The 12,427-nt window shown below is 58.7% G+C and overlaps 1 protein-coding gene across 2 annotated transcripts in view; it reads left to right on the plus strand.

Annotated features, from left to right (window-relative positions):
- The window catches only part of SYK (spleen associated tyrosine kinase), an 83,433-nt gene that overhangs the window by 24,154 nt on the left and 46,852 nt on the right, over positions 1 to 12,427 (plus strand). For both annotated transcript variants that reach the window (XM_043567037.1, XM_043567038.1), the window contains exons 2-3: positions 9,304 to 9,766; positions 11,812 to 11,972. In XM_043567037.1, coding sequence (XP_043422972.1) covers positions 9,350 to 9,766; positions 11,812 to 11,972 — 578 coding nt within the window. In that variant the 5' untranslated portion in view covers positions 9,304 to 9,349. The remainder of the gene's footprint in view (positions 1 to 9,303; positions 9,767 to 11,811; positions 11,973 to 12,427) is intronic.

A 12,427-nucleotide genomic window follows, 5' to 3' on the forward strand; every position in this document is an offset into this window, starting at 1 on the left:
CCGACGCCCCGCGAGCGAGTGCTTGCGAGCCTCCCCTTGCTATCCTGCCATCTGGGTCACTGTCCCTCTCACGGCATGCATGGTGCACACCCAGGCTCTTTGCGGCTCAATCAGGTCGATCCTCTGTGGCATGCCGATGCTTCTTGCGCAGAGCTGTCCCTCCTGTAGGTCTGGGGCGCAGTCGGCTTCGGTTAATTTTGCAGACACATCCCTGTGAGTCTCCTGGCCGCACCTAAGTAAACCGTCCACCGACTCCTTCCGGCTCCAGGTGTCGGGACAGGGTGTCTCTCCATGGTGGGTGTTCCGGGAGACAGCACAGCCTTGAGTGTGAAATCCAAAGTCGTGCTCACGACACAGAGGCGTGAGTGCGCAGCAGATGCGTGTTGCAACCCGAGACAGGTGGAAAGTTATGTCTCCCGCCGGTGCGCGATGGCCGTCTGCCAGGAGACCTGGGACAGGGCCCAAGGAGAGCTGGCACCCGCACCCTGACCCTGCACACTGGCCCTACTGACCTGGAGACTGTATCTGCTCAGCCTTGCCAGCCCCCTGCCGGGAATTGCCATCCTGCTAAGATTCCTCTAGCGTTTCTCTCCTACGTGGTCCGGCCTTGTAGGGGAATTAGATACTTAAAATAGCTTAGGGTTGGGGGGCGCCTGGATGGCTCAGCTGGTGAAGCATCCAACTTTGGCTCAGGTCATGATCTCGTGGCTCGTGAGTTGAAGGCCTGCATCGGGCTCTGTACTGATGGCTCGCAGTCTGGAGCCTGCTTCAGATTCTGAGTCTCCCTCCCTCTCTCTGCCCCTCCTCTGCTCGTTCTCAGTATCTTTCTCTCTTTCAAAAATAAGTAAACATTTAAAAAAGAAAAGAAAACAGTGATAGTGATTTTGGGTATACTGAGAAGCACTTGCCGTAGATGTCTTAGCCCACGTTAGCGGGTCCCGGTGGGTTGAAATCACGTGGTCCAGGTTCTCCGGCAGCTGCAGGGTCCCTGCAGTTTGTGTGAATGAGGTTTGGGGACAGGAACATAAGAAAGAGTGTCCAGAGGCTGAAAGCCTCAGCCAGGCCCTTGCGGACGGGACAGGAGAAGCCACGTGTCTGTGGGGTGACCAGGGTCTCCCTGCGCATCACCTGGGGCGGGACCACAGAAAACCGTGGCTGTTTTCCGGCCGGTCCTGCTTCCCTGTGTGGTCTGCCCTGCGGAGAGGCCGGGGACAGCTGCCAGCCACATCCAGGGTGCCTTTGGGCCACGGTGGCTGGGCCGGGACATCCCGGGACCTGCTGGCTGCAACCCCACCCTCTCCCTCCTCAGGAGAGCAGGGCGGGACATGACCCGGTGACACCTTGGATGTCATCCTGTGTTGATGGATTCTTGGCTAAGCGCCAGCTCACCTGTGAACAAGCAAGCGTCCTCATGCAGGAGCCCCGCCCGTGAGGCGCACGTCTGCGTGTGCCCGGAGCCCCTGAGGACAGGCCGCAGGGGTAGCCCTTGCTCCCCAGGGAAGGTGGAGCGGGTTTTCTGGGCCTGGCATTGGCAGGCTCGGCACAGGGTTCTGACTGTCCTCTGCGGCTCCTTTCTCTTTCTCCCTCTCAAAATAAATAAATACACCTTCAGTGATTTCTGTTTTGATGTTAAATCGTTTGAGGTGGGCTGGTCACTTAGTTGCAACCACGAATGTCGAGAGTTAACCTGTATGTTGACATGAGGGCCTAATAGCTGCGATTTGTGCGGCCGCGTCAGCGGAGAAGCATCGGGATGGCCCAGAGCGAGGTTCTCTCGTGGGGCCCGAGAAGCCGGGTGCTGGCTGAGCCACGTCGTCCTCTCCCTGATGGGCCGTTAGTGGCTTCCAGCTCTGGACGCATGGCCAGAGAACTCTGGTTTGAAGGTCTGGATGATATTTTCCAGTGTTGACCCTTCTCCTTGCCTGTAGACATTAGCAAAAAGTCACTCTGTCCAGACAGCCTTAGACTTATGTTTTATTTCTGAAACGTGTGCCTCTATTCTAAGAAATGTGCTTTCCTGCAAACCCAGATCGGGGAATGATTGGCAGAGATCGATCTGTGTGGTTCTGTCTCGGACGAGCAGTGGTGTGGCCGGACGGCAGGCCCCGGGGAGGCTGGGGACAGCACCATGGGGCGGTCTCGCCGAGGGCAGGCTGGTGGGCACAGGGCTGACTCCGGCCGGGAGCCACAGCGTCTGTGTCCACGCATCGCCTTCCACGTGGCCAGATCCTGCACGCAGAAGGCACCACCCATGGCTCCCTGCAGACCCGCCAAGGGTGGTCATCTGTGGGGACTTCGGGGGCGGCCCCGCTGTGCCCGCCCCAGCCTGGCCGTCTCTTGTGACTAATCGGCCAGCCCCTGCCCAGCCCCCAGGAAGCCCTGTTGTCCCTGAAGGCTGGACTCTTTCCTCTTATGCAAATTCACCGAACTGTGAGGTTGTTCCTTTTACTCAAGCCCCACACTTAATTCTCTCAGCTTGAAGCCACAGAGGAAATTCCCAGGCAAATCTCTATCACGGCTGCTTTGCATCGAGGCGGCCGTGTGCCTCTGAGTGTGATACGCCAGGGTCTTTTGTTACTTTTCTGCATCTTTCTGATTTTGTTCCCCGCTGTGGCGGGGCTATAGCAGAAATTGTCCGCAAATGTCTCCCCAGAGCGCCATTGATCTCTGCCGCTGTCGCCTCCGTTCATGTGATATGGGGAGGCTCTGGGGCCCAGTGATGCGAAACCCACCCCCTCAGCATGCTAAGTGCTGTTGGAGATGTTCTCTGCAGGAAGTGGAAGGAGACGCACCCTGTGGTCGAACGAAGGTTCAGCACCTGTAGGAGCCACGGCTCAGTGGGTCTTAAGAAAAGCAGACGTCCTGAAGCACTTGTCCGGGCTTCTGACACCCAGGACAGATGGGGCTTAAGAAAAACAAAGGTACAGAGACACAGGCCACCTCTTCTGTTCCTACGCCAAGGTTCAAAGCACTGAAATGAACATGGGTTTAGGGAACAAGAATAACAAGTTTAAGAACATAGACTTTTTTTTTGAGAGAGAGAGAGAGAGAGAGGGAGAGAGAATGAGCAGGGGAGGGATGGAAAGAGAAGGACAGAGGGTCCGAAGCGGGCTCTGCACTGCCAACACAGAGCCCGATACAGAGCTCGAACTCGCGAGCCATGAGATCATGACCTGAGCGAAAGTTGGACACTCAACCACCTGAGCCACCCAGGCGCCCCTGAGAACATAGTCTTATCCCAAGGCAACACCGTGCATCTCTGGCCACAAGGATGGGCCTTTGCAGTGGAGGTGAGGAGTGAGAGATCCCGTAGTCAGCCCTCATTATTCACAGATTCCACGTTGATGATTCGCCTCCCCGCTGGAACCCAGTTGCAGCCCCCAGCCTACGCTCTCCGTGTCTGTGTGGTCATTTGTGGGCGCGCGCAGGGCGGTGAAAGATGTGAGCGTCCTGACACCCCGTTCCCAGCTGAGGCTTGATAAGGCGACGCCTTGCCTCCTTGTCTGGCCTCACGCTCCACACGAGGGTCCTTCTGGTGGTCTCTGTAGGGCCATGTTTTTGCGTTTCTTTGCGCTTCTGGTTGGTGATTGTGCCGGGAACGGCCCAAGCTTAGCGCCGCTGTGCTGAGTCATGTGCCGAAGTGCCGGCAAGCTAGGTCCCTGGGCTCCTTTACGTCCACGGACTCCGCTCTCTTCCGGCCTGCCCTGCCCTGCCCTTTGCTCACGGTGATGGTGCTAGGGAACCACACAAGGGGAGATGTGAACATCGGACGTACGGGCGACGATGCTAATGGAACGGAAGGAACAGGTCACGTTTGTGAGCAGGCCAAAACCGCGAACACGGTGGTCTCCCGTCGGGGGACCCGGGGAACATTGCCGCCAGGGAACATTTGGAAACGCCTAGAGACGGTTGGGGTTGTCGCACTTGGGGAACTGGGGTGTACTACTGTCAGCGAGTGGAGGCCAGCCTGTCATGGACAGGACAGCCCCCGGAACAGAAGGGTCCAGCCCAAACGTTGGGAAACCCTGAGCTGCCGGGTGACAGATGGACGGGAGGAACCAACAGGAGGGTAAGGAGTAAAGGGCAGTGTTGGTGTGTGCGTCGAGGGTGGGGACGCGTGAACGGGGCCGCTGTTGTTAGCCAGAAGCCCAACGTGAATACCGGCGTGCTGAGGCCGGCCGCATCACACCGGGATACCGAGGGCAGACCCAGGAGTGGCCCGAACCCCCGCATGTGTCGACCCCTGCGCTGGCAGCCTCCGAGCTGGCCACACTTTGAAGAGGGTCTTGGGGGAAGTGGAATCGCGTGGGCAAAGTGACCGGGAGGGCGGACGCCCTGGAAGTAACGTCAAGGGCGCGAGGACGGTGAACCGGGAGGGGAGCCGTGAGCGAGCACTGGACAGGCGTCTGGGGGAGCAGGACCGGAAGTATTCTGGGTGTCCTGCGGGCAGACGGGGGGTCCGGGCTGCAGGAGGAGAGGCAGGGGATCCGCTGAGAGACCCTGTTCTAGCAGACCCGTCCAGAGAGCAAAGCGGCAGCTGCACGTGGGGAGTCTGTGTTGTGCACAGTGTGCGTTCCCCGCGGAAACTCCACAAACAGGAGAGACCAGCACGTTTCTGTTTAACAGGCATTTTGGGAGCCCCCAGGAAGGCACAGGGTGACCTTGGAGCTCCCGTGTGAGGGCAGGAAGAGCTGGTTGGTGGTGCATGCGATGAAGGAGACAAACCCTTCATGGGATAAAGATGAATGGGGGCGTGTCATCAGCACAGACCTCTCGGAGGAGGTGACGTGGGCCGAGAAGACCAGCCAGGGGGACGTGCAGCAGCCGGGGACAGGAAAGGCCCCGGCACATCAGGACAGGGCGGCGTGGCCCGACGTGGCGAGCACGGGTGCAAGGGGGCAAGATGAGGAGAGGCTCGGGCCAAACCAGGGAAGAGTTTGGGATGTGACGGGGGACAGGGAGATGGCTTGCCGACATCAGAGCAGACCAGGAGCAGGGCAGGTGGGGGGAGACCCATCGATGTGCGTGGGAGGCGGTGGCTGCCACCAGGGTGGTCTGGGGAGATGGTGAGAAGTCGTGGCTTTGGGATGTATGGAAAGGAAAGCTGATGGGAGCTCTCTGGAGACCCGGCCCCGCCTCGTGCACGGAGCTCACTGCTTCCTTACGGGACGGACGCACCCGAGAGCGAGCACGCCATCTTCTGGATCAGTGTAGGTCAGTGCGCCATGACAGGGAGGGGTCTGGGCACTCTAGGGTCTCATCCTCAGCAGCTGCTTAGGGTCGGCGTCATTTCCCCAGGAGGACAGGATGCTCCCCAAGTCCCCTCGGGGGCACGTGAAGGTTGGTCGCCTGTCGGACACTCGGGAGGACACGTCAGGTGAGCAGTTCAGGTCAGGAGCTTGGGGGACGCAGGTGGCCATGCCGACGGCGGGGGGTGGGGAGGAGGCCGTGCAGGGAGAGATGTGGTTGGAGACGGCATCAGGGGTCAGCGAAGAATATAGAGACCGACCCCCTGAAGTCGAGGCACTGGGCCTGGTCCAGTGCTGCCTGAAGCTCAAGCCAGAGAGGGCCGGGGGGGGGGGGGGGTGACCTTGGGTTTGGCCACGTGGTGACGTTAGCAAGGGCGTGGGAGTACAGGCCAGGCCGAGGACGTCGGCGGGAGAGCAGAGGACGGCGTGGGGGTTTGGACCGAGGAGAGAGGGGCACAGCCACCCACCGACCTCCCAGCCACTCCTGGCGCGTACATGTTACCCGTGTGTGTGCCCATGAGCTTTCGAAGACAAAACGAGATCGCTCTGCACTCACTATCTTGAAATCTGCTCATATTAATCAACCAGTATTTCTGGCCACCTGCCATGTGCCCAGAACAGTTCCAGACACCCAGATGGGGCCGTGAACACCGGTCTCCACCTCGGTCCCAAAGCCAGCACACTGGTGTGGGGACGAAACAGGGATCACCCTCAGCGGGAAGTCATGGTGTGTTGACTGAGCCTCGCCTGTGCAGATGAGCCATGGCGGGGTGGGGTGGGGAGGGATGAGATTGTCCCCTGTGCAGATGAGCCATGGGTGGGAGGGAGAGGGATTGTCATCTATGCAGATGAGCCATGGGGGGGGGGAGGGATTGTCACCTGTGCAGATGAGCCATGGGGGGGGAGGGATTGTCACCTGTGCAGACGAGCCATTGTGGGGGGGGGAGGGATTGTCACCTGTGCAGATGAGCCATGGGGTGGGAGAGGGATTGTCCCCTGTGCAGATGAACCATAGGGGGCAGGAATTAATCAGCAAAGGGGGAGGTGCTGCCCCAGGCATCACAAAATAGGATTTCGTGTCATGAAACATTATTCTATTATGAAATGCACGTTGAACCCGTGTCACAAATTGGCCCCAGAGGAGCAAGTGATGCTGTTGTGTTTTGAGAAGCTGGCCACACAACACCCTGAAGCCTCACCTCCCTGGAAGGTACCTGCGCAGGTGCTCAGGCCGAGGTCAGGGGGGCTTAGGGGGTCCGGTGTGGGCCACCCAAAGGCCCTCTTTGTTTCTCAGTTTTGAGCTTTTGAATAAAGTGGTTTTGCACGTGTAGAGAAAGAACTGGGAACATTGAACTAGCAACCATTAGGTAGCGTTTCTTTTTTCTTAATGGTTATTTATTTTTGAGACAGAGAGAGACAGAGCATGAATGGGGGAGGGGCAGAGAGAGAGACACACACAGAATCGGAAGCAGGCTCCAGGCTCTGAGCCATCAGCCCAGAGCCCAAAGCGGGGCTCGAACTCACAGACCGCGAGATCGTGACCTGAGCTGAAGTCGGACACTTAACTGACTGAGCCACCCAGGCGCCCCATTAGGTAGCGTTTCTAGGCACTGTTGAGAAAACTATCCTGATGGGCGTTAAACACAGTTTGAGCTACAGACTTTCCCTGGGGTCAGAAGAAAAGGCAGATTTAGCCTGGAAGCAGGTGCTGGGTGGTGGGGAAGGGGGGCTGTGTCGATGGGCACACGGAAGAAGGTGCATGGCGGGAAGTCACCGCGGGTACCTGGTTCGGCGGCGGGAGCAGCCCGGACGAGGGCCGAGTGAAGACGCACAGCCTTTGGGGTTTGCCAAGTGAGCCAGAGCTGGTGTCCGAAAAGCAGGGCCGAGAACAGCCGTGTGGCCGTGAGCTCATGGGGACGATGCCTGGAGCCAGGCAGCCTGTGTTGTGCAGAGGAGGTTGGAGATCAGGAGAAGGCCCTGGGTGGGTGGTGGGGGCGCAGGAACAGGGCATCACAGACACTGTTCGTTCCGCAAATTAAATAGTCCGAGAATGTGCCCTAAGCTGTCCTTGCATGAGCCATCTCTGCTGTCAGAACCCCGCACCACCACCACCAGCCAAATGTGTCGACCCTGAGGTCCCCAGGCAGGGTCCCCTATGGCAAATCACACCCCCAGAAAAAGGCTGCTCAGCCCAGGGGGCGGGGGATGGGGACTGCTAACGCTGAGCACAGCCAGGCCTCCAGGCCACCCCCTCTGCCCCTGAAAGCTGCAAGGAGCCACCTGCTGGGAGATGAATGTGTAGGACCCTCCCCTGGGGGAGAGGCCAGCAGGTGCCTTGCCCCGTCCTGTCTTGTTCTGATTCCTTCCAAGGGCCCTACAGACCAGAGAGCCAGCACCCATGTCCAAAGCAACAAATGACGAATTTTGAAAATGGTTGTTATGTTGTTGGGATTTAGGTAAATTACAAAGTGTTTGTTCACATTTAAAGTATGGTGCTTGAGGGGCACCTGGGGGCTCAGTCGGTTGAGCGTCCGACTCCGGCTCAGGTCATGATCTCACGATTTGTGAGTTCGAGCCCCGCGTCGGGCTCTGTGCGGACAGCTCGGAACCTGGAGCCCGTTTCCGATTCTGTGTCTCCCTCTCTCTCTGTCCCTCCCCAACTTGTGCTCTCTCTCTCTCTCTCTCTCTCTCTGTCAAAAATAAATAAACTTTAAAAAAAATAGGAAAAGAAATAATTGCTTCCAAAAGACATCTTCCCCGAGGTGTTTTTTGTTCATGGCATCCTTAGACCACGTGCAACTGTAGGCTGTATGTAACAAAGCAAACTGTCGACAAAGAAAAACTGATCGTTAACAGTCCAGTGCTGACGAGGAAGCCAGACGACTGTTTAATCCTTAAATTATAATAAAACTGATGTCTTTTGCGGGGCTCACTCAGGAGATTGGGCAGCATCGCCTGGAGAAAATCGTTCCCTCCGTCAGGCATGTATTCTCTTTTTCTTTTTTTTTTTTTTAAGTTTATTTATTTTGTGGGGAGGGGCAGCGAGAGTGAGAGAGAGGATCCCAAGCAGGCTCTGCGCTGTCAGCACGGAGCCTGACGAGGGGCTTGAACTCGCAAACCGTGAGGTCACGACCCGAGCCGAAACCAAGAGTCAGGGGCTCTGCCCAACCGCCTGAGCCCCCCAGGCACCCCGGGCAACAGTCACTCTGATGCTTTAGATGCTTTAGATACTTCTCCTAGATACTTCGCCTAGATACTTCTCCATGCGTGACAGGCCCTTTTGGTTAAAATACACACTGCTTTGGGTATCTGGGGATTGGCAACGCGTAGACCCTTCTCTTCTCCAGCATCCATTCCATTCCTGAAGTGCGTGTGTCTGTTCAGTGCCGCCTTGGTGACGGATGTCCTCGTCGAATGTGGAACCCGCACTGTTTCTTTAGTATCCTGGATTCTTTAGTGCCTGGATGTGGTCTGGAGAAGGACAGGGAGGGGACAGCGTGGCGTCCGAGGCCAGGGGCCCTGACAGGTTGTCTGTCTTCAGGCCCCAGGGCAGCGGCTGGCCCTCCCCCTGCCCAGGCCGAAGGCCCGTGAGCCGAGGTGCGTGCGGCCTTGGTGCTACGTGTGTGAATGTGGCTGCTCCTTGAGCCGAATGGTGTCCGTCTACCAGACGAGACGCAGTAGACCCAGCGCCCAGGTCTGCGTTGCACCGCGTGACCGTCATGACTGTCCCCGTCTGGAGAGGGTGCTGGGCCGGGCACCTGCGGGCCATTGGGCCAGCGCCTGAGCCGTCTTGCAACGAGACTTCCCGTTGTAGCGTGTCCTTAGACTTCTCTGTCCCGACCGGAAGAGGAAGTTAGTGGGGTCACCTTTGTCCCGTGCTGTGTTTTGGGGCTCGGCGCCGAGAGGGCGCCTTTGGAAGGAGGACCCCCAGGCCCCTGGAGGGAAGAGCTCTCGGCCCCATCGGGAGGGCCTGGCCCGGGCTGCAGAGGGTCCGTGGTTCCGCGACCGTCCTTGCCGCTCGCGTCCTGACCGATGTCCCGTCTTCTCTTGCCAGGAGGACCCCCGCGTGCGCCCGCGGCCCGTGGCGGGGAGGCGCCGGCATGGCGGGAGGCGTGGCGGCCGACAACGCCAACCACCTGCCCTTCTTCTTTGGCAACATCACCCGGGAGGAGGCGGAGGACTACCTGGTGCAGGGGGGCATGAGCGACGGGCTGTACCTGCTGCGCCAGAGCCGCAATTACCTGGGCGGCTTCGCGCTGTCCGTGGCGCACGGGAGGAAGGCGCACCACTACACCATCGAGCGCGAGCTCAACGGCACGTACGCCATCGCGGGCGGCAGGGCTCACGGCAGCCCCGCCGAGCTGTGCCACTACCACTCCCAGGAGTGCGACGGCCTCGTCTGCCTCCTCAAGAAGCCCTTCCACCGGCCGCCCGGCGTGCAGCCCAAGACCGGCCCGTTCGAGGACCTGAAGGAGAGCCTCATCCGGGAGTACGTGAGGCAGACCTGGAACCTGCAGGTGAGCGCCCGCGCCCGGCCGCTGGGGGACAGCGCCCCTCCTCGGGGGGCACCCCGCCTGCCGGTGATGCCGGTCGCCGGTCACCGGCTCCCTCGGGGCCCCTCCAGACGGTCGCCGTGTGCGCGGACCTGACGGGGTCGCTCTGCGCACACGGATGGGCTCCTGACTTTACGGCTCCGGGGGTTCTGTCGCAGAACGTTCCGGACGAGCAGAGCCGGAGCTCCAGCAGCCCAGGCTTGGCCCCTGACGCCGGCTCCCACGCCCCGCAATTTACGTCCCCGGTGCCCTGGGGACGGGCACGTAATCCGCCAGTAATGTGCCCCTGCCCATCTTTGTCAGCTTCTAGGCGGGTGACCCTGAGCTCGTTGGTGTGGCCGCAGGGAAGGGTGCATGTGTTCAATTCACACGTATCGACAGATTGTCATCCGGAAAGGCCCCAGGGGCTGGGACCGCCGGGTCCCAGCCTCACTGTCAACAGCACCCGATGTCAGGAGCCACCGGGCTGGTTGACGGTCTCCTGCTCGGCCCGTGCGTTCGGCCCTTTCTCCCTTGTTCCCCGGATGTGCGCGTCCTGCATTGGGGGTGCCATCCCCTGCACACGGACGTGTGCGGCACAGCCTTTCTGAGGGTCGTGTGCAGTGACTGCTTTCTGCCCTTGAATACAACCTGCGCCGAAGTCACCTTGCACGCAGGGAGCAGTACTCTGTGGGTGGTTGTTGTCATGAGCGTGGAGTGGACGTGCCCCAGGCCATCTGATTTACTTTTTTTTTTTTTGCAAAGTCAGATGCAGCAGATCTGTGGACTGGTCATTCAGGCACAGTAACACGAACCTTGTCAGACGTACATTTCTAGGGTTTTGACCAACACCCCGCACCGTGTGGGTCCCACCCCAATCAGGGTCTGCTGCCCCCCCCCCCCGGCCGGCCCCCAGCAGCCCCCCACCAGCCATCTGTCCCACAGTGTAGCCTTTTCCAGAATATCACCTGTGAGGGGACTCACGCAGCCGGTACCCTTCCAGGCCGCCTTCTTCCTGCGCCCAGACCTCGACTGGCGGTGTTTGGGACGCCGCTGTGGGATGCACCCTCTCACGCAGAGCTGCTGCTTCTCAGGCCATCTGTCCAGTCTGACCCACTTTGCATCTCAGCTCCCGCCTATCTTCCCGCCTCCCTTCCACCCCCTAGTTTGGGTTCATTATATATTTTTTTATTTTTTTAATGTTTATTTATTTTTGAGAGAGAGAGTGTGAGCAGGGGAGGGGCAAAGAGAGAGAGAGAGGGAGACACAGAATCGGAAGTAGGCTCTAGGCTCCGAGCTATCAGCACAGAGCCCCACTCGGGGCTTGAACTCACAGACTGCGAGATCCTGACCTGAGCCCAAGGCAGACGCTTAACCGACTGAGCCACCCAGGCGCCCCTGGGTTCATTATACTGTTATTTTTACTTCTTCTGGTCTTCTTTCTAATTTCCAGTAATCCACGCTGGGGTCTTCGTTTATGGCTGCGGAGAAACCTCTCCCCGCCCACTGAGCACGGTGGGGAAGGGAACCCACCCAGCCGTCGGCCCCCTCCCGTTTTTGTTTTCCACTGTTGTCATGGTCCCACGCCCCGTGGGTCCTCCACGCCCTGTGGCCACATGTCCTGCAGGTACAGACAGAGAGTGAGAGCTCAGAGGAGACAGGAAAACCACGTCTCCCTTGTGGTTCGCATCCCAGGGCTTCTGAGGTGTCGGGCAGGGCCGGGCTGTGACGCAGAACCACAGGGTCAGCGCTGGGCTGCGATCCATGGAGGGCAGGAGGCCTGTCCTCTGCACCTCACGGATGATGCCGGACGGTTTCTGAAGCCCCATCCGGCTTTAAAAGGCCAGCCTCTAAAATCTGCGTTGTCACTTACATACTTGAAGGTATTTAAATCCTATACAAGGATCTTACTGGTTTTATGTGGTGAATGAACGAATGAGCACGTCAGAACTTAAGACGGATCGGAAATGATCTCTACACTCTTACATGTTTTTGCTCAGTATCTCTCTGCCCCCTTTTCCTCACGGCAGGGCCAGGCTCTGGAGCAGGCCATTATCAGCCAGAAACCACAGCTAGAGAAACTGATCGCCACCACGGCCCACGAGAAAATGCCCTGGTTCCACGGCAAAATCTCACGGGTCGAATCGGAGCAGATTGTCCTGATCGGATCCAAGACAAATGGAAAATTTTTGTAAGTACGGTCTTCTTCCCTGTCACCTCCTACCGACGGGCCCGCTTGGACTGTTGGGGTAACTTGGCTTCCCCCTTCCTGGAGCCCACGCGGCCCCGGGGAGGGCTCGCACACCGTCACAGGGCACCACCCACGCGGCCCGCCGTGAAGACGTTCCCAGACAGAGATGCCGCTCGTGACCCAGCATTTGTCAGCCAGTCCGAGCCCAAAGTGAACACTCTTCTCGGGCACAGGGGTACGTGAGTTAGAGAAATGGTATCAGCCACAGAACTTACTTTATGTGCCAGGATAGGGCGCGTGACGATCGTAGGCGTCCATCTGAAATAAAAACACCGTGTTCGTTCACTCAGTGCCCCAAGGTCTCAGACTTGACGTCTCTCTTTCCTTGGAACTACATGGCGCCACTGAGGCAGAGAATCGAAGAGAATTTGTCAGGAGTTTGAATGGTTTCCTTG

The sequence above is a fragment of the Prionailurus bengalensis genome, chromosome D4, assembly GCF_016509475.1.
Source record: "Prionailurus bengalensis isolate Pbe53 chromosome D4, Fcat_Pben_1.1_paternal_pri, whole genome shotgun sequence".
NCBI classification, from domain to species: Eukaryota; Metazoa; Chordata; class Mammalia; order Carnivora; family Felidae; genus Prionailurus; species Prionailurus bengalensis.